We start from the raw sequence: 22,517 nt of genomic DNA, 5'->3' as shown, positions 1-22,517 counted from the left end.
TATTAAACATGCACACGCAGGCAAACACATGCTTAGGTCCTGTGCAAGTTGACCCAAGAGTTGCAATTAGAAAAGGCGAATTTTTCGCCAATCACCCATGGGGGTGTACATCTGCCCCCTGCTAATTCTTTTTTTTTTTTTGTGAACTAAAAATGAAGAACTTAGCTAAGACTAATTATTTGTCATTGAAACAAATTGGCGCAGCTTGCAGTAATGGTGCAAGGCTGGAGAAACAGCCAAGCTGGTGGCCCCTCTTCCTTCGTCGGAGACCCGGATGTTGCACCTCACGCTTATATTTCCTAACATGCGCTGAAAGTTCTCCATGGATGGCAGGCCCGGATCGTTTCGGGTGCCGGCATTCACATCTCTCCCAAAGTGGACCGTGTTGGCACGCGCTTAGAACTCTCGGCCTAATCCAAAGCCAAAGCGCGTGCTGCGAACCCAAAGGAAATGCTGTGTGCCTGCAATGCAATGATAGCTCAATCGGACAGACTCCGGTATCATAACGCCAGAGACCCAGGTTCGATTCCGACCACAGGAAGCATTTGTTTCTTTCCAATTGGCTGCACATGTTATTGTTGCCCCCCCCCCCCCCCTTGCTAACCCCGTGCCCCTCGAGCCTTTGGGGTGTCCGAGTGGCTAGGTTGCCGGTTTGACAGCGTAAAGGTCCCGGGGTTCGATTCCTGGGATCTCCCTAACGACATCTTTTTTCACTCCCAACCCCTGCTCATGGGCTCCTCGCCTCCTCGCCACTTTCCCTCACACTTCGAGGTTCTTTGGTGCAGCGGACAGATAATGATTGGCCCAAACAGCTTCGCTGTAATTGAAGAAATCTTGCCTCGTTTCTGAAAACGCACAAATTACAGAAGTTCCAACAGGAATTCCTTCAACAGGACGTATTTTTCAACGTAAACAAGGTACACTGATTGCTTTAAAGGGACAGACAGCCGATCTTTGTCGGGTATATTTTCTTTATCCCAAATGAAAGGCCATCACTTAGAACCCCTTAAGCCGAAACAGTTTTGCCGATAGCGCCCTAGAACTTTTGAAATCGGAATTTTTAGATCTCCCAGCCATATGTTTCTCGACAAAAGGAATGCCTGCAACCATGACAGTAAGCCACGCAGCAACACACTGTTAATACCCCTGTCTAACGACATCTAAATAAAAATCTAATGACATTTAGAGCAGACGTCATTCACTCTAAATGTCATTAATTCAGCCTGACACGAGAATACCGAATTACATTTAGTGGCTGACTGAGGTACTTAAATTCCGGACCTTAGTTAGCGGCCATATGAGTAGCCTCGACAGCAGTGGCGCGTCACTAGACGAGAAAATTCAGTAATAAACCAAAGAATACTGTTGCTAAAAACTGTCAGTAAACTTCAGTTTTCCTCTTCGCGTTGTTGTTCAAATAAGGAAAGACGCACAAGTACTAACGAAAAAAGAAAATCTCGTCCCCTGTGCACACACTACCCTACTACGGATGTTTTGCAGACTTGTCTTGGCTTGTGATGTCTACTGGTGTCACCTAAACCGGTGATTTTATTTTTATTTTAAAAAATAATCCTTTGTTAAGGTTTTTTTTTAAATGTGTGAAAGCATTCTAGATGCGCTTCAAAATATATTTTTGCAGTTTTGCGAGCTCGCTAATCGTCACAGCTATCACCATCAAATTACATTTGTTTCACCATGTAGACCCGCACGGCCGAACCGAATGTCCTTAACTGCTAATGTCATTCACTTTGAATGACATTAGATTTGCTGTGTGACATGCGTATAACTTGACACCAGATTAAAGAGGTGTTTAAACTTGTACCGGCTAAAACGACAATAATGTACAACCTGTCCTATTTTTTCATGCCGTTTTTGAATCACAAATTGAAATTGACGTAGTTATTTGGACACGTAACGTAGTGGCACATTTAAACACCTTGTGCTGCCGCCTATCAGAAATTTTATGCTGCCGCCTATCAGAAATTTTAGAGCAAAATTGAAATTATTTCCACCTGTTTATATAGAAATTCCTTGCGGTTACCCCAGTACATAAAACGCTGGCTTTCATATGAACTGGATGGCATGCACTCCACAAAAATCGGTTGTCTGTCCCTCTAAGAACAAAATTTGATACATTCTGGCCTTGCTGAGAATCGAACTCGGGCCTCCACGGTGCGAGACGAACGCCCTATTCTTACACCACTACTTTTTTGTTATTATCGGCTTGGTACTACCACCAATTCCCTGCAATTGCGGTTGATAGCTCGAATCTTCAAGCCAACAAGCTTGTCCAGCAATGGCATCCACTTGGGGGGATTGCTTTGTGTCCTGCACAGTTCTCCTATCTATGCTATTTGTATCTGCTAGGTACATGGAAGAATGGACTCAAGATCGCACCATACGGCACACCCCATTAGTTATCCATATCCAGAAACTCATAGGGCACACCCACTTAAAGGGACAGACAACCGATTTTTGTCGCGTGTATGTTCTCTAGCTCATACGAAAGCCAGCGTTTTATATAGCCCGATAACCACAAGCAATTTTTAAACAAACTGGCGGAAATAATTTTAATTTGGCAGCAAACTTCCTGAAATCGGAAGGGTGGCGGTTCGTAGTGTCGAAACCTGACACTACAATATGTGTCCCTGTCACGTGACCTGCAAACCTAGCAGCTACTGTAACTGCTGAAACGTTTATTTACGTATTGAAAACCTTTTAACACAAGTATTCGTACGAGGTTAAATTCCGTATGTATTTCTAAACATTATTCTGAAATTTTTAAAGACACACCGCCCGCCGTCGCTGGGTGCCTCTCAGCATGCCTCTCAGTGTGGCTAACTGAGCCTCCATGCCCAGAATCAACGGCAGCGTTCAGTAAACAGATCCAGCGAAGGAGCTTTGACGATTCTGCCTGAGTCAGGGGCGTTTGTTCTGCCAAAATATTTGATTTCAGTTTCCAAATACGCCAACGGCAGCTTAAAAAAAAAAGAAAAGAAACGTCGCGCCCGGGGAGAATCGAACTTCCCGCCTCCACAACGTGAAGCCAGATTCTACCTATCGTCTATCCCAACAGATGGCGCATTCGTGCAAAATAGACCGTTGCATTAAAAGCACATAAAGGAACAGGAAAGCCTGCGATTCAAACTTTTTAAGCTGGGAACAAGTTTTTAAATATCGTTTTTTATTTCACATATAGACAAAAGTATGTTGCTGAGCTACTCTATGTCATGGTTGCCAGCATTAGTTTTGGGAGGGACACATACGGCTCGTAGATCAAAAAATTCGATTTAAAAAGTTCTAGGGCGTTATCAGCAAAACCGTTTCTCGTCAAGGTGCTTTAAGTGATGCCCTTTCATTTGGGATAGAGAATATATACTCGACAAAAATCGGTTGTCTGTCCCTTTAACCCGTATCCAGAAACTGATACGGCATGCCCCCTTAGTTATCCGTATCCAGAAATTCATACGGCACACCACATTAGTTATCCATATCCAGAAACTCATACAGCACACCCCATTAGTTATCCATATCCAGAAACTCATATGACCGCTCCCCATTAGTTATCATATCAAGAAACTCATAGGGCACACCCACTTAACCCATATCCAGAAACTGATATGGCATGCCCCCTTAGTTATCCATATCCAGAAATTCATACGGCACATCCCATTAGTTATCCATATCCAGAAACTCATATGACAGCTCCCCATTAGTTATCCATATCAAGAAACCCATAGGGCACACCCACTTAACCCGTATCCAGAAACTGATATGGCATGCCCCCTTAGTTATCCGTATCCAGAAATTCATATGGCACACCCCATTAGTTATCCATATCCAGAAACTCATACAGCACACCCCATTAGTTATTCATATTCATAAACTCATATGACACACCCCTTTAGCTATCCGTATCCAGAAACTCATAGGGCACACCCCCTTAACCTGTATCCAGAAACTGATACGGCATGCCCCCTTAGTTATCCGTATCCAGAAATTCATACGGCACACCCCATTAGTTATCCATATCCAGAAACTCATACAGCACACCTCATTAGTTATCCATATCCAGAAGCTCATATGACACACCCCCTTAGCTATCCGTATCCAGAAACTCATAGGGTGCACCCCCTTAACCCGTATCCAGAAACTGATACGGCATGCCCTCTTAGTTATCTGTATCCAGAAATTCATACGGCACACCCCATTAGTTATCCGTATCCAGAAACTCATACAACACACCCCCTTAGCTATCCATATCCAGAAACACATATGGCACCCCCCTTATTATTCGTATCCAGAAACTCATACAGCACATCCCCATTAGTTATCCATATCCAGAAACTCATACAACACACCCCCTTAGCTATCCATATCCAGGAACACATATGGCACCCCCCTTATTCGTATCCAGAAATTCATACGGCACACCCCATTAATTATCCATATCCAGAAACTCATACAACACACCCCCTAACTATCCATATCCAGAAACACATATGGCACCCCCCTTATTATTCGTATCCAGAAACTCATATGCACATCCCCATTAGTTATCCATATCCAGAAACTTGTATGCACACCCCCTTAATGTCCGTATCCAGAAACTCATACGACACACCCCCTTAGCCATCCATATCCAAGAACACATATGGCACCCCCCTTATTCGTATCCAGAAACTCGTACAGCACACCCCCATTAGTTATCCATATCCAGAAACTCATATGCACACCCTATTAGTTATCCGTATCCAGAAACTCATAGGGCACACCCTCTTAATCTGTATCCAGAAACTGATACAGCACGCCCCCTTAGTTATCCGTATCCAGAAACTCGTACAGCACACGCTTTAGTTACCTGCATCCAGAAACTCATACGGCACACCCCCTTAGTTATCCTAATCCAGTAACTCATACCACACACTTCCTCAGTTATCCGTATCCATAAACTTTACGGCCGTTTTCTGCACCTGTTGCCTTCCACTGGCTGCACCATCACGTGCCCAACAATGCACGCACTAGGCACACCTTTAGTCAGCCAGAAACAACAGCAACCACGGCCTAGGGAGACAGTCCAGTGCCAGCCATGGTGAAAGTTGATTCCAGGGAAGTAGTGAGAGTGAAGAGTCGCCACTCTGCCAGTCAAGTGATTTGCACTGTGTCTTGCGGTGGAAAGTGCTTCTACATCAAATATACCACTAGTTTTGGTACCAGCTAAGCGTGGTCAACCCCGCAAGTACGCCAGTGATATGCAGTGAGAGCCAAAACACAAAGAGAAAACGCAAACACATTGTAGCGGTAAAGAAGTCGTTGACGAATGTCGCCAAGAGAAACCATAACGCTTTCGTGTTTGAAGCAAGTGAGCAGACCTAAGTGTAGGGAGACTGAAGATGAAGTACCAGTCAGCGTCTAGTAGTAGATTACAGTGCCGCAAGCACATTTTGTGGCAACAGCAGTTGCATAATAATGCAGAAAATTCCAAAAGCGCGAAAAGAAGTATCGGCGGCCGGTGCACTGTCCTGAACTACCATTTGTGGCACCGCCAATTGCGAATGGTGAAACGGGATTGCTGCAAAATGCAAGTTTGGTTCACTTGAAAGATTGCTTTGCAGAATAACACTGCCAGCACTTTTAACGCAAGCTTCATTGAAATAAGCTGTATAATGAGGAAAACACAAAATAGCCATAAGACTCACTAGAGGCTTTTGCGCAATGACTGATGATTGACTGATTGTGGGGATTAACGCGCTAACGCAACGCAGGCGATGAGGCGCGCTGTAGTGGAGGGCTCCGGATTAATTTTGACAAGCTGGGGATCTTTAACGTGCGCCGAAATGTCGCACACGTGATTACACAATGAACTTATGACGTATTACAGGCAGTTTGTTGCAATTGCCTCCGGCCAACAAAATCCAATGCAAATAAAACATCGATTATAAGCTTGCAGAACGAGCTGCTTGCACACAATGCCAGCCGTCGAGTACGTTGGGCTTGTCGGACGCGACACTGGCCAACTCACATAGCGACAATGCCACTGACGTGACCCTGTCCGCCGAGTCATACCCAATGTTTTACGAAATGATTACTATCAACGATTGGTATCGAATACCTCCAATAAGCCAGGTACAAGTCCTGTCAGAAAGAAAAAGAATGTGTGCGGACAGTGGTCCTTCAGCGGTATCGCTGTGTCATAGGAAGGTGAATGGAAACAAAGGTAACAAAATACATGTTTTCACGTTCGTGGCAGCCCTAGTCAACAACACTTTCACTTTAGGTACCTGTCTTGAATACACATCATTGCCGACGTTTCAGAGCACACAACGCACCGGGGGGACTTAAATTTTAGCCTAAATTGCTGAATTTATCAGTGAATAAAGCAGCGTTTGCTGCCAAATCTTTCAAATAAAACAAAACTTGGTATTTTGTCTTCATGGCCTCTTTAAGACGAACTCTCAAAAAACATTTACGCTCTTTGCGACATGCACATTGCAAAAACATCTGCTTAAGACGAATTTCTGATAATATAAACAGAATTTCAGTTTCTTTACAAGGTCGGCACAGGCTCCAAAGCCAAAATTTCAAGGGTTTTCAACGGCTATTAAGCACCAGAATAAATTAATATTAAAGGACCCCATGTAATATTTTTATCTGGGATTATAACTTTTTCAACATAATGCGAAATTTGTTTATTGTGCAATACCCATGAACATTAGTGCACAACAATTTGATAGTGCTTGTAACAAGTTCGTGAAAGCTCCCCCAAGCTTTGTTGTTTATTGTTTGGTTGGTGTTTAAAGGTTTTTCTTTTCTCTTGCTGTTTTTATCGGGCTGTTTGATTTTAAAACGCGCATAATGCTGCCTGTATCTCCTGCTCTGTCAGCAAAGGGATCAGCTGACAATATCAACTGTTGCTGCAAGCTGTGCCTTTGTTTTTCTCAGTTGTCTTTTCAGCTGTCTCGCTACTGCAAGCTGTTTTTTTCCCCGAGATTTCAGAATTTGGAATATCAATTTCTTCGATGTAAGTAATCATCGGCAGACCCACCAAACCGGACAATGTAACAGCCGCATTTCTCTATCTCACTTTGCACGGATGAAATAAAATAGAATAGAAGAAAAAATGGCCCACGACCATGGCACGCCACATAAATGCACTGCTACTCAATCGCCACAACAGAATGTCTTTAGGTGGCCATGCAGACAAAACACAGGTTTGGTACATTCGAAAAACTGCCTTGTTAGCATCATGCTGACAACACTTTGAACGTAAACTTCGCTCAAATAAGCTATATAATTAGGAAAAAAGGGAATGGCCATGCGACCCACTAGCTCATTTTCCGCAACAGAACCTGTGATGCCATAAGCCCTGCTGTGCGATTGGCTGAGGCCAGCAAATGCAATTGCAAATTAGACAGGGCTTATAAGTTTGCTAAATGAGCTACTTCCACTTAAATTTAGGGCACATTCTTTTTACATCACTAAAAATAGTGGGGTGAACAATTAAAGTTATGAACGGACACGTATTGAAGCTGTTAGTATGGAAATTTGCCGGCTGACACTGCCTAACACAGCCGTGAGACGCGTTGGACTTGTCGCTCACAACACTGACCAGCTGACATAAGCAGCACGGTCACTTACATGACCATGTTTGTCGAGACATAGCTTACGTTTTCAGGAACGATTAGTATGAACCCTAATAAAAATACAGCAGGTATAGAAGCCCATCCGGAAGCGAAGTGCAAACACTGCCACTTCAGGGTATTGCAGTGCCATCTATAAAAGTGGGCGATAAACAAGATAACCAAATGGACATCACTGGAATGGTAGCAGCCCTGGTCGGCAGGCTATCTTTAGTTTTAAGGCCCTGCTCTGGATACGTCACTGTCGGCGTCTCGAAAACACACAATTTAGCGGGAGAATTGAAATTTTGGCTTAAAATGTTTCATTTCTCAGTGAATACAGCCTCATTTGCTGCCGAACAAGCGCTGAGGGCACTATAAAACACTTAATCTTTCGAATAAAACAAACTTGTGTTTTGACTGCACGGGCCCTTTCATCACTTTGCTATGAAGCAATATTCTATCGAAGAAGTCATTCGCGCAAAATACCGAACTTAAGTAAGGGCGATATGTTACCACGTTTAACATCCACAAAATCTCCGAAACTGTCACCACTTCATACACGTCGCACACAAAGACTGTGCTAAGACCGCATGGGCCAATCGGGCACTCATGCACAGCACCGGGTACTTTTTAAGGAGCTCCTGTCTTCATGTTGGCATGGCAATTAGCACTGACTCTCAAATTTACGAAATGTCAAACATACTCCTGCACAGTTTGCATTTCACACGGTTCTCTGTCATTGGGTCTGGCGAAACCGTTTTTGTATGGCCTATTGCTCAGCCACGACTGCTGAGAGATGCACTTTCCAGAACCGACGAACTTCAAACATGTCCACGTCCACCATCTGACGTGTAAACGCAAACACGAAAAATGCATATGAGGCTCAGCAAGCACACAAGTGAGTGTCCGCAGGCTACGACAGAAGATGCAAAAAGGAGAACAGAAGGTGGATTTCATTGGATTGTATCACGACGTAGATTGGATCAACAAGTTCCTGCTCCCAATATTGCCTCGTACTAACGAAAATCCGCTAAATATGTTGTAACTGTATGCAATACACTGAAACTTGACTGCCAGAATGTTTTACATTGATTAACAATTAAAATCCACGACAAACCCTTCAAATTCTTGTGAAAAGACGTAGCCACTGATTATCACCGTGAAAATCAAGGGTTTTCAAGGACTGCTAAAAAAATTCGAGGACTTCCAAGGTTTTGTTTGAAAATGATGCTACTGAATTCAAGGGTGTTCAAAAACCTGTGCGAAACCTCCTTCCGGTTTGTCTCAACCAGAGTTTACTGTATTTACTGAAGAAAGACGCCTTGACACCGGCAGCATACACCAAAGAACTGTTAACTGTGCATAGCCAAGGTTGTTGAACTCTGTCATATTCAAAGCTGCATCACTCTTGTAATCAAGTGCAGGGTGTCACGACGATAACTGGAACACTTAAAATTTTTTTTCCTGACCGAATCGCTGCTCGGTTCGCACTCAAACTTCACAAGAAGGTCGCATTTTGCGGTCTATTTTGTTTGACACCTGCAATAATGCCAGTGGTCTCACCTGTTTATTCCAAAAATAAATAAAAACGATTTTTGCCTTTGGGAAAACGGAGAGAGAGAGAGAGAGAGAGAGAAACATTTTATTGAGCCGGTGAAGTGGGAGTGGTTCCTTATTCCAGGAAGCCATGCGATGAGCCGGCAGCCTTCGCTCTGGAGGCCAAACGTGTCTGGACGTCCAGATCGCTGCTGGTCACAAGGTTCTCCCACAGCTCAGGGGTGGGAAGGGGGGATGGAAGAGGGGGGAGGTTGGGGTTGTGCTTGCACTCTAATATGATGTGGGGAAGAGTTCCGGGTTGTAAGCAGAACTTGCATGTGGCCGGGAATTGCATGGGAAACATGCGATGGAGGCGGACTGGGTGAGGGAAGGTATTGCTCTGCAGTCGGCGAAGTAGGGATTCTTCTTCTTTTGAGAGTTTAGGATGCGGAGGAGGGAAGTGCTGTCGCTCGAACCGGTAATATTGAGTGATGTCCTGAAAAGTCAGTAGAGGGACGGACGGTTCGGTATCCTCAGTAGCCTGGAGGGACAGGGCGCAGGCTTGCTGGTGAGCAAAGTTATTGCCCGTCAGTGAGGAATGGCCAGGAGTCCAAACGAGGGTGGCTTTCCGGCAGGGTTGATGCAAAGACAGTAGTTTTAAGGTTGAGTGGGCCACCCTTCCGGCTAGAAAGCTTCTGCAGGTCGATTTTGACGTGCGAGCCAGTGCAAGTTGATCTTGGAACATCGGCGCCAGCTGGGGAATGCACACTGAAACGGACGATGGGGATTCACGCTCCTTCCACGGCAGGAAGGAGCCAAATGGGGTAGCAGACAATGAGAAAATGTGAAAGCAGGTGAGGAAACAAATCCAACGTTTATTGGGAACGATAAACCGTTGGGATATTTTATTATGATTGGTATCAGCTGTTATGCTGATGTCATCATCGTTATGTGATCAACTATTTGTGATCATCGTAAACTAGGGACGGAGGGGATTTTCTGATCGTCTGCTACATTTTGCTCCTTTTTACCGTGAACCCCCATAGTCTGTTTCGCTCTGCACACTTCAGGTGGCGCCATCGTTCCAAGATCAGCTTGCACTGGCTCGCATGTCCAAATGGGCCGCCATTTTCCCATAGGCGGAAATCGTTTTTATTTATTTTCAAAGTAAACCGGTGAGTACTGGCATTGTTCCCAGTGTCAATGAAAAAAGACCAGAAAATGCGACCTTCGTGTGAATTGAGCGTGAACCGAGCAGCGGTTCGCTCAGGAAAATTTTTTAAAGTATTCCAGTTATCGTCATAACACCCCCTATACAATGGTAGGATGACATTTCGCCTAGACTCGAGTGAAGGTGCTTAGTTGTAACCTATGGCGAGGTTGGTACATGCTTGCAGTTTGGCAGTCTTTTTCCTAGCACAAAGATAAACTTATTGCTAAACAAGTTGCTGCGCGGACTAACGACATAGAAAATCATGCAACGGGGAAACTATTCACTACGTGGAAATTTTTGGCCATTATTTGGATTTGCTGAAATGTTTTACATATACCTAGGGTAGATAAAGTTCACTTCTAGCTACAGCCATATGTTTCGTGTTGATAAATATATTTCTCTTCATGGCAAGCTTTTGTCATTTTGGCGAAAATATTGTCCAATATTCTGTTTCCCTCAGAAATGCAACACCATAAGTATAGTCTGCTTTGCCATGCAGCACGATTGCTAACAGGATTTATTATTTCAAAGCGATAAAACAGCTGCGTCCGCTCCTCCTTTCGAGCCCTCATGGGAAATCAATGTTCTTGCAGCACAAACAAAACAAAATATCGAAAGCCTTGCCAGCCCTTACAGTTTGTTCAAATACATCTCAGTGCTAACCACACAACCGAATACGTAAAAAAAAAGCTGCACTCAATTACAACTTGGTGTTTTTTAAATGTAAGTTAAGGCTTCAGACAAGTAATGAAATTTAATAACTTTTCACAAATACTGTAATGTAGAAATCCCACAAGCATGACAACGACCAAGTGTCTTCACTGAAGAATGTCTTGAAGTTACCAAGGTTCTGACCCACACAAAGCGAAACAGCGTTTTAAACGGGCCACCCAGGACACAAGGCGTGTAAACAAAAAACAGTCGCGCCGAAAATTTCCCCCCGGCGTACTTGCAACGGCCGTCCGACACGACTGGCTGCTGGCGGCGCGCAACGGCTTTTCCAGCTTGCAGGTGGTTTGGAAACGGACAAACTTTTCTTTCCTCCATGCGCCAAAGCAACGGGCCGCACAGGAGTTACCGTGCCCTGTAGCGGAGTAAGTTTTAGCCTCGCAAGCTAAGTATGCCTCTTCGTGACGTCAGGCTGAGAAGCAATGAAAGCAGGGGTACAAAGCCAGCTTAAAGGATTGGTTATAACAATGCCCGGCTTCCAGTGCACGGGCGAGCAGACGACACAACAAAACAAGAGTGGCGGCGGAGTTTTCGGAAAGATGGCAGCACCGCTGTTTTAAGAACGGCCTGTCGTCTGCTAGCCAGCGTGCGTGAATACAAACGTCAACAAACTCGCGTGGTCGGCCGTCCAGCTAGCGTAAAGCGAAACCGTTTCACCAAGGACGCGCGAAACTATCAACGAGGAAATAACCGAACGCGAAACGGAGCAAAGCGCGTTCCCAGCCGTGCAGCGCCGAGCGTGGCGGGAAGAAAATAGCGCGCAACAGGCTGCCGCCGCTCCCTCGCAGACGGTCGTCGCGAAGCCACGAAGCGTTGCGAGGCCGGCCGCCGGAGAACAGGGACAAGCACGCGGCCTCCCTCCCCGAGGCGCACTCCGCGCGAACCCCGCACGACGCGGCGGTAGCGGTCGAAGGGACACGAACGCGGCGGCCCGTCCCCAGACGCCGGCCTCGACGAGCACGGCGCTCCCCGCGGGGCGAGCATTAATAACGGCGCCCCCCCTCCTGCCCCCGGAAAGCCTGTCATCGTCGGCAGCAGCCGGCGAGCGAGCGAGCGGAGCAGGCGCCGAGCCGGGAAAAGCAGCAGGCTCGGCGGAGCTTCACGAGTACGGACGCACGCACGCCGCCGCCGGATACGGCCGGCGAGCAGGAAACCGGTTGCTTCCCCGAGCGCCTGGAAGGCTGCCACGGCGCCGGCTGCTACCGCTGCCCCGAGATCGTTCGCTCGCCCTCGCACGCAGCCCCGGCAACGAGGTAGCACGCAGCCTGCGTCGAGCGGCGCCGCCGCCGGGAAGACCAATCGGGCACCGGCGAGCGCGCCGGCAAGCCCCCGCCCGTCGCCGCCGATCTCCTTGCCCCCCGCCTGCGGCTCGCACGGCTCGCTTGCTTGCCTCGCCCGCCACATCGCAGCCGCCGCCGCTTTGTCAGCCGCCCGCCCCGGCGAGCGAGGGGCTCGGCGGCGGACATTGTGGCGGCCGCGTCGTCTCGCTCACGAGCGCGGCATCGGGTCGGCCATTCTGGGTCGCCAGAAGCACGCGAGAAGCGCCTGGCGCGAAAGGAAATCGTCTGCTAGCGCTGGAAATGCCGGAACCCGCAGCGTCGCGCGGACCAAACAGAATTAAACTAAACAGGAACACATTATTGCCCTTTATCATGCCTAAACCATGCATTAAAGCTGTTCAAACCACGTTTTTCATTAAATAAGCAAAGTGCACTCCGTGCTGCGCGAGACGTGCTAGCTCGTCGGAGAGCGCGTCCCTCGCTCTGCCCTAAGCCACGAACGGCCCCGGCTGTTTGGTTACTATCTGACGCGTGTTAGGCATTCTCGCAGCTGCTACGCACACCGAACAAGCGGAAAAGATGAGCTTGGCCCTCTAGATGAAGGTCATTAACCAGAAATGCCCCCGAGACCGTGCGCACGAAGCAACCCGTCCGTGCCGGCGGGCAGCGGCACCAACGCGGCGGCGCCTGACGCGGCATGTCGGATCGGCGCCGCCGAGACAAAAGCGGCCGCGAGATCGTGCTCCCGCACCGATGGCGTTGACCACTCACCGTCGCTGTGCTCGGGGGCCCCGCCATCACCGTTCTTCGTCCTCTTGGCCGCCGAGGCGCCGTCACTGTCGTCCGAGTCGTCGGCGGCTGAGACGGCTGCAGGGCGCTTCGCGCTGCTGCTTTTGCGTCGAGGAGGGCTGATCGTGGTCGTCGCCGCCGCCTGGGCCGCCGCCATCGCCATTTTCTCGGCGAACGCGAATCGGGGTCACGGGGCAGCGCTCAGGAACGCCGCAGGGACCGGACTGCGCGTCCGCGCCGTCCGGAACGAACCCGTCACGTCTACCAAACACGGCGGGAAAATACACGTGAATCGACGTCCGGCAGCGGCACGAATTCAAGCCGCTCAAAGTGCTGCTCTGCTGGTGGCGTCTGCTTCGGAAAACAAAACTTCCTCCTGACAAACTGCTGCCTCCCGACTGGTCGACGGAGAATGAACTGCGCATGCGCTCTGCAGAAAAGCGCGTCCGTTTTTTTAACCAACTTTGGAGACTGAGAGGTTTATACGTCTGGCAACGAGGGGCTACCCGCGTCGTCTGCTAGGAGCGACACGCTTTTGCCAAAAACGCCAAAAACATGGGAATAAAAACTGCACGTCTTACAACGGCAATACTAATCATACGTCCAAGCCTACTTATTTCAGCTAACCTCAACTGCTTAATGATCTGTGTGGCGAATAATTGTACGAGTTGCTGAAGATGTTAACAGACAGATCTTTGTAAAACCCAGAAGGCTCGAGCACGACGAGTTTGTTGCCAAAGGCCAAAATAACGCCGCAACCTCACGTATAAAAATCTGTGGTGAACGTTGCTTTGACGTTGAGGTCAAAATATGAACCGGATAGGTTTAAAATATGACTCTTCGGTGCAGTTTTATTGTCTACGTACGGTGCGGTGCGCAAGAACGAAGCGCGTTGTTCCCAATACAACAAAAAAGTTCACTAGCATGTACTGAAATTTGAACTGCAAAATCGATTAAAATTGCCTCTTTCGGGGAAATGTGACTTTCAGTACAAACGTATCGACGAAGTCGCAAGCATCGTGAGGCCTTGTTTAATCCTCCCGATTGCCTCGGAGCGTTTTCTCCTACAGCGGCGATTCCCAAATCGAAACTGTTTTCCGCGCCACCGCCGGTGCATGCGAGAATTGTGAACCTGTATGGCCGCCATTATCAGGTTTTCGCGCAGCTCTACCATTAACGATGTCAGTTTTGTACAAATTTTGATTTTAATTGTATACATATGGCTCAGCGAAGCGGAATTTTCACAGCTGCAAGCTAAGGCCAGCAGGTTGTCGTACAAGTCACTTGCGGCACGATGATAAAAAATAAGAGCTCCGCTGCATGACATCTGTCTGATGGCCAAGTGACAAACAATACCACCAAGCAGATCGTAAAATGTATGTAAACATTTACGCGAACGTAGAAGACTACCCCGCCGACCCATCCATGCCTTCGCAGGGCCCACAAGAAGGTATGTGCTGAACGTTTTCGAAACAAATGCGCCGATCGCACGCTTACAGACGCGCCCATCGTTCGCCATGTTGCTTTTAGGTCTGCCCGGTGTAAAAATGTGGTTGCGTTGGCGGAGCTTATTTGGTTTTCCGATATCTCCCCAGCTCGCTAAGGTTTCCGCGCATATTTAAACTAGGAATTTTATCTCACAAATCACTGCAATTGTAGAAATGCAGGCGGTGCAAATAGTAGCAGCATTGAAAATTGTGGGACCCAATGGGTCGGGCGACCGTCGCACTTTTCACATTTTAGAGCGCCTCGCGGGTTTTGAGCAGTTGCGGTCAGCTGTGCGCGCGTTTGGGCCTGTGCGCGTTTCGCGAACTGCTTGAATTCGCGCGTTGTCAAATGTCCGTCATCTGCTTGCATCGTCGGTTGCTTCGTGTAACCGACGGAATGGCGTCAGCGTGAACCCAAACGTGCAAAGCTGCGTTCATTTTTGCTTGGGCCGGATATGCGTGTGAAGTGCCGATCTGTGGTCGCTCTCGATCGTTGGTATGCCCAGGTCGCAAACAAACTAAAGAAAGAATGCGTGGCGAATAGTTTTGGCTTTTATCTCGCAGGTTGAAGGTACTGTCTACTAGGTCCCGCGTCCAGAGGTAGCCTGAAGTGCCCAAAGAAGTTGCGCCGCTTCCTGAAAAGATCAATTTACAAGTTATCAATCCGCGTTTAATGCTTCCGTATATGCATTCTTATCTTTCATTGCCGATAGATCACTCTGGGGGCGTTTTGTAACATTTCTCCGCGACATTAAAGTTCTGGCGCATATGAAAATGTAGTGGGGATCATGCACTTGTCGACATGACCATACAATGTCATTAGCCATAAATAAAGTGCGTATAGAGGGAGTCATTAATCTCAACAGTTGGCCTGGTTCAGAAAGAGCAGTATTTATAGAGTGATAGGTATTGTAATAATTTTGTCGATCATAAAACAGTTTCAGCGGGCCCTTTCAAATGCGAGATGTTTAGAAAGCTGCGTTCATGAGTTCTTTTAAATATCGGGCGGCAGGTGTTGCAGTCTAGTAACATGACAAAGCTAACAGTGTAGAGAAAGGCATGGGTAACGTCCATAGACGTCAAGTGGAGTGCTGTCTACTGGCAGATCGGCTTCACTTTGCCTATATAGTTGGGTTCGTAGTATTCAATCCATCGCCTCCTGTATTTTTACAATGCCAAACGCATCGCGTGCTTCCCACTAGGAGTGAGTGGTACACCTGCTGTGCCCACATGTCGCGAGGTGGGGCCCTGAGCTAAACCGGGATCACGCAACCGTAACCGACTTCGAGAGCGGCGTGCTAAGGCAACCGATGTTTGAGATTGGCAAAGAAATGGTGCTCACGCCAGTGCTAGAAATCTCAGAGCCGCGACGGAGCATGTTTTGCCAATGTTGCCGTTCTCCACGCGTCACCCCAAGTTGAACTGCTCTCATGATTGAAGCACTGGGAAGGCTACCGATTGGGGGAGAGTGGCCAGAGTAGGAGGAGAGGGCTTTGTTGGCCGGTCCAGGCTGATGCGTTTGGCATTGTAAAAATACAGGAGGCAATGATTCAATCGCTCTTGGGTGCCACCGAAGAAATGTGGACTGTTGATGTTATATTCAGCAAACAAGGGTTGAAAATCTACGATCCCATTGAAGACCCGGTAATACCCGCTGCCGTGGCTCAGTAGCTAAGGCGTTGCGCTGCTAAACACGAGGTCGCGGGTTTGATTCCCGGCGGCGGCGGCCGCTTTTCTAATGGAGGCGAAAAGCAAAAATGCCCGTGTGTACGAGATTTCGGCGCATGTTAAAGATCCCCAGGTGGTCAAAATTAATCCGGAGCCCTCCACTATGGCGCGCCTCAACGCCTGCGTTGCGTCGGCACGTTAAACCCTACAATCAATCAAATCAACCGAAGACCCGGTAATCAACAACTGCTACCATAAAGGCACGAGAATTAATGCAGCTGGCAATCCATTGCAACAGCAGAGAGCCCTCGGTGCATGAAATTAACAAAAAGCTGTGCGCTTCATTAGAAGCGCGCCCAACGTTTTGTCGTGTGTTGCATCCCAATGTGGGTGAAGCCCAGTAGGCCTGACGGAGCACCTGGTTTTGACGTCAACGTTGTTGACCCAAAAGAAACTACCACTGCATCTAGAAATCAAACGTATCACCCTCTCCCTTACAAGTACAAAACACTGGGCGCCTAGTGACTACATTGAGTTCTGAACTTTTGTGCTGCAATTTAGGCTGTGCTTAGTGAACGTGCCCCCCGTAGCGACTACGTGCTTCCTCATTTGAGCCTGGACGAGAATAATGTTACTGGCATAATTCTCAGAATATTTCGCACAATTTATGAGTTCCTTGAATAAAAAATTGCAGTAGCCATTACTCATTCTTCTCAAATTAAGCTGTCTCCTACTTATTTCCTCCCATCTTTTAAGGAGGATGTCGAACTAAAAAAGATAACGGGTTGTGCTCAGACAGCGTTATTTTGTTGTGGTTCAGCAAACCGGAGTAGCATCACTGTTTGGGAACCGGTTTGTGAGCACTGAAGCAGTTTGGCAAATCTGAATTGATAACCAATTGCAAAAACTTAGAAAATGGGTTCTAAGGGTTACTATCCTAACCCGAGCCTGTAAGGAGATGCCACAAGGAATACCGCGGTTGTGCACTTTATTGCCTTTGGCATTGAGATGCTAGTCACATCCACCACGAGAAAATGCTACGTGCGTTCCGGTAACAATCAACAGCAAAGCTCCCACACACACAGCAGGGCTTTCAAAGACTCGTGAAGATAGATAGTTGCGGTAGATTGTCATTACTAAAAAGACTTGAATAATAGAAACGTAGTTTATATAGGGTCTTTCATTTTTGGGTAAAAGCCGATTTTACCCAAAATTTTTACACCCCAAACATCTTTGAGGAGAATGTGGTTAAACCCTATTTCTTTCCCAAATGAAACTTTTTGATGTAGTGATCTGCACAATCGTGCCCTGATAGAGCGCAGTTCTCAAACAGTATACCTGCTGGAAGCAAGCCTCACAAACCCAGCTTTCAGACTCATTTGGTATTGGCACAGCTCTACCACTCGCTACCCCAGGCTGGCAGGCACTGCACTGATATTGCTGTGCCTAGCTAATGGAAGTCGTGATATCGCAAGAATTGTCTGCCAGCTGAGATACGTTCAATGATCGGAGAGGTCTCGAATGGAGACCGACATATTGTGCATGCGTATGATAATGTATGTAAACAAGGATGTGTAAAAAATAGATGACCAGCTTTTTGGGAATAAAATGTTTCATCGCCTTTTAAGTTATCCATGCTCTTTACTGTCATTTCTGATTCATTTCCAAACAAACGGCCAATTTCGCAGGGTATTTGCTAGAAAACCCAGATGCCCCCTGATTGCCTGCTTGAAGCAGATGCCAATTTTAATGCGTCAGAGTTAAGAAGCTCGTGATACCTTCTGATAAAATAAACTGAAAATATTACCTAGTACCTCTGTAGATTTAATCCGAAAAAACCTGAATTTCGGAATGATTTTACACAAAACCCAATTTCTCCCTAATTATCAGTTTGAAAAATAGCACCTGATTTTTACTCCCCGATATAAAAAATATATAAAAAACCCGAAAATGAACAGCCCAGCTCTATTGGCTGGCTGCGCTAAAACTGGGGCAATTAGAAGTGTTTGCCTTGCATGTAGACCCTTTGTCAAAATTTTCTAGGCCAATCCTAAGCCTTTTAGACCACAAAGAATTAAAAGAGTAAGCTTTACCTGTAAACGTGACAAAATTATGTTATGACAGTAAGAAAGTAAAGTTGTTTTCTCTAGCTTTCCAACGTAAAACATTTCAACCTTGTTTGAGACACAAAATTGTACGCTGAACTATTTGCGGCCTCTGCAGTTTCGGCTTGGCCTAGAAAATTTTGACTTTGTGGTCTTGCACAAAGTGGCGCGTTTTCTTGTGCGAGCACTTGCGGAGCTCAGGAAGCATTACTGAGTTTGAATTTCTTCCTTAGCGCGGTGGACCAAGCATGTCCAATAGCTGTGAACTTGTACAGCCCGGAAAGCCTTCCCAGTTGTTGCTTCTCTTGTATCCAAATTAATCTCGAAACAATTTGACCTTTGTTTGGGACCAATAAATGACCGCTTCTGCCAGCTACTTCTCGAGGGGAGCCAATTCTTTTTCTGTTCTTCTATTTCGTTTCCATTTCTTCTTGTGTTGAATTCGCAACCCTCTCTTTAGAATCGCACACCACACCTGCCGCGAAACTTCTCGAGTCAAGCCTGCGCACCATCGCATGACACCCATACATTAGGAGGCGGTGTGTTTACATACCAGCAGCAGAATTTTTCAGTCATTTGTGGCAAAATAAGGAAAAAAGGCTGACATCAACTACACAAATGCTAACTATCAGTTCAGTTGTTTGGTCACCTAGGATAGTTTATACTGTTTATATACTGTTTATACCATTTATACTGCAGTAATCTGCTTATAGTGTATACTGTAGTTTATACTGTTATAGTTTATAGTTTATACTGCAGGGTGTAAGCCGATATTTCATTAAAAATAGGCAGTGATCAATGCGCAGCCACTGAATTGTGGATCGTGTCATTGGTGCTTATCTTGTCACTGTACGGGGGTTCGATTCCCGGCCACAGCAGCCGCTTTTCTGATGAATGCGGAAAGAAGAAACGCTTGTGTGCTCGAGATTTTGGCGCACGTCAAAGATCCCCCCGTGGTCAAACCTAATTCGGAGCCCTCCACTACGGCGCGCCTCATCGACTCCGTTGCATCGGTGCATTAAACCGTACAATCAATTAAATAAAGTATTTCCAGATAGGCATTGCCTAAGAGTGCATGTGCAGGAATATGTCTCCATTCTGCGTGACAGCTGCCATCTTGTCTTTCATTGTAGTGTGCAATTCAATGAAAATTTATGTGCTTATTGACTGAAATGTAAATTAGCAGTACAGGTGGAAGACAGGGGCCTTTTTGGGGAGAAGGGGTCTTTAATTTGCAACCACCGCATCCTCTGCTCTGGAATGACGGTCGTAATAGATGTGCAAGTTGGGCTAGCCAGTAAGTTGGCATCTCCAAAAAACAAATCCGCACTCAGGTAGACGAAATGTGCGAAAAGGTGAGCCGGATGAGTGTTGAAGAGTTGGACAGCGCCCATTCCGTATACTTTTCTGCAGGCTCCGTATACTTTAGCGCTGTATTTTCTTCAAAGGAGAGATGCGCAGTGCTTGCAAGGTGAGGGGGATAGGTCAGGAATTTGTCTCAAGAGGAGCAAAGCTGTACACTAGGAGTTTTCTGTGCGATATCTGTTAACATTATTTGGCTTTTCCAAAGGATACAAGCTTCTCTGTTCTGTGTATCCTAAAACACTGAAGGTTGCACCATGCAGTGTTCTACCTTTGTAATCATGACGTGTTATATCAAAGGTCAGGAAAAGGAAGGAGTGTCTGGAATGAAATTAACATTATGGTTTGGCGCTTATTCTACGGTTGAAGGTAGCAAAGGAGGGCAGAAACCTTCCATATTTCGTTGCCTCATACTATTGTTCCCATTGGAGTTTTGTGTGCCAGAAAATTAACGGTCCAGGTTCACTTCCAGCAACAATGCTATTTCAGTTCTGGCTTGACACCCTGGTATTAAGATAACAAATGACCCAAATCAGGAACGCATGATCAAGAATGAAAATACCTCTGCATGCACTGACCTTTTCGGTTCCCATTGCAACACGTAGACACTTTTGCTCTTAGAAGTTTGTCAGTTCTTGCATTTGTACCAGCGAATTTTGTACAGCGAAATTTGTACAGCGAATAACAGCAAATACTGTAACGTGAAAGTGGCACAAATCAAGGTAGCCTCACAGAAAATTGCATTGCACGTTCATCTCCCACGTATTTTTCTCAACCGGTTACAATGCTTTGTAGATCATTGCCATTGATTGTATTCCTCGATGCCTGTACAGCCGCACAGTTCTCAACTGGGTGCAATGAGCGTCTTTTTATTTTCCCTTAGCTCGGAGTGCATCAGTTTGTACTGAGCACTTTTAAAAGCAAAAGCTCTGAGGGCCCCAGTGTGTGCAAAAGCAGCGTTTTTGTTCAATACAGAAAATGCCACTGCTGTAATAAGGAGTAAAGTGGTATGTTGGAATGTATGCCAAAGTACGTATGTGGATTAATTTCGATAAAGTAAATCAATCTTGGAAACGAGTGGGTACAAGGGAGCTTGTACGGGAATCAAACTGCGTGTGGCGCTGACGTCGTATCGCGTGCTCTACTTACGTGATGGCATGTAAGTAGAACGGGTGCATTACGGCCACAGAGAGCTTAGATTCTGAGGAGGCTGTGGCTTGAAGCATCTCCGTCTGCCTGCCAAAGCAGTTCGCACCAAAAGATAACCAAACAAAATCAAAGAAAGAGATGCAAACACGGTGGAGCAGCGAGAAAGTCTTAAGTATTGCCAGGGAAAAGCGTAACGCTTTCACCTTCAAAACACGCAAGCTCACTTAGGTGTCCCGAAAAATTTTTGTGTTTGGCCGGAAGCAGAAAATGGACGAGACATGCCTCGCGGAAATCCATTGTCATGTGACGTGTCTTGCTGATCTCTCTCCTCGCAGAGTGCAATGTTTGTGGTGAGGGCCACGCGACGGCCGCCTGCCCGCTCCTGGGCTTGGCTCAGAAGGTGGACGACAAGTCGGTGCCGTCGCGGGCTCGCCTGTCGCTGCCGCCGACGTTGGCGCTGGTCGACAACGCTGATGGCGAACCCCGCGTCACGGCCCGTGAGGACATCCCCGTGGGGACTCAGTTCGGGCCGGTCGAGGCGCCCCGATACCGTGCCTTCAAGGGAAACCCCCGCTTTAAGCTCAAGGTGTGCGACTGAAGCTGAAATGGGGGCTGGTTGGTTGTTCCTTGTGAGATTTGACGCTCTGTGTCTCAGAGGGAACCAGCACATACATTGGTCAAATTACGATACATTATTCGTCGCTTGTCTGCCGTCTTCTATCCGTGTGTGCTGGTTCCGTCTAAGCAGAACATGTTGAGAAAGTTCACAAAGTGTGGCCTGTTTTCATGAGTTCATCTTTTCGTCTGTGATTTTGGGCAGAGTCTGCCGAGTGTTGGCGCACCTGCTTTGCCTGAGACAACTCTGTAAAGTCCTCTTTCAGTGTGTTCTCTAAGCAAGTAGGAAATATAAAGCGGAACAGCTGTGCAACAGCGGTCAGTCTGTGAAAGCACATAATTTATGCAAGGCGGTCGTACAAGTGAGAACCTGGTCTTCTATTGAGGTAACTGAGAACAATTTTCTTCTGCGTAGGTGCAAATGATATAACGACAAATTAACCAAAGCATCAAAAAAAGTATTTGGGAACAGAGAGCTCCGTTGCAGTCAATTTCATGCATTTTAAAGAAATGTCTCGGCTTATTCTTCTGCTGTGAGAAATTGTAGGCAGATAGAATATGGTGACATGCAATAGATGTATAGATGCGCACTTCATATGTGTGCGTGCATGTGCATGGCAGTCTCTGCACACTGGACTGGAACCCTCTTTCCACACATTCATGCTCGGAGCACGTGTCCTTCCTCCGAACTCTCTTGGCTTCTGTTTCTCACCTCATGCTCCTATTGTATTATTGAGGAGATATGCTGGGCCTCTTCAATTTACCAGACCCGGATAGCCCGCGGAAAGTTCGAGGACTGCCTTTGGACCAGTACAATTTAGCAATGGATCGGGTCCCGGACAGCCCACGGTCAATCCAGGACTGGTAATCGAGGAGGCCTCCTCATCGGGCCTCTCCACGTACCAGCCCTTCATGCATTCAGCTTGGGAACGTCAAACTGTCAAGTGGCATCGAGGTGTGGC

The 22,517-nt window shown here is 46.9% G+C and overlaps 2 protein-coding genes across 3 annotated transcripts in view; one reads left to right on the top strand and one right to left on the bottom strand.

The window, feature by feature from the left end:
- The window catches only part of LOC144148119 (nucleolar transcription factor 1-like), a 37,333-nt gene extending 23,611 nt beyond the window's left edge, over window positions 1–13,722 (bottom strand). The window contains 1 exon segment of the mRNA XM_077679707.1: window positions 13,152–13,722. Coding sequence (XP_077535833.1) covers window positions 13,152–13,332 — 181 coding nt within the window. The 5' untranslated portion in view covers window positions 13,333–13,722.
- Window positions 13,723–14,276: 554 nt separating this feature from the next.
- Window positions 14,277–22,517, top strand: part of LOC144148118 (uncharacterized) — a gene marked incomplete at its 3' end in the record, with an annotated part of 38,880 nt that continues 30,639 nt past the window's right edge. For both annotated transcript variants that reach the window (XM_077679706.1, XM_077679705.1), the window contains 2 exon segments: window positions 14,277–14,619; window positions 21,276–21,526. In XM_077679706.1, the coding sequence (XP_077535832.1) occupies window positions 14,544–14,619; window positions 21,276–21,526 (327 nt within the window).

The sequence above is a fragment of the Haemaphysalis longicornis genome, unplaced genomic scaffold (genome assembly GCF_048455015.1).
Source record: "Haemaphysalis longicornis isolate Haplotype H1 unplaced genomic scaffold, Haemaphysalis longicornis Haplotype H1 scaffold_778, whole genome shotgun sequence".
In the NCBI taxonomy this organism is placed as follows: domain Eukaryota; kingdom Metazoa; phylum Arthropoda; class Arachnida; order Ixodida; family Ixodidae; genus Haemaphysalis; species Haemaphysalis longicornis.
The sequence above is the reverse complement of the archived record's forward strand: the minus strand, read 5'-3'. Positions and strand labels throughout refer to the sequence as shown.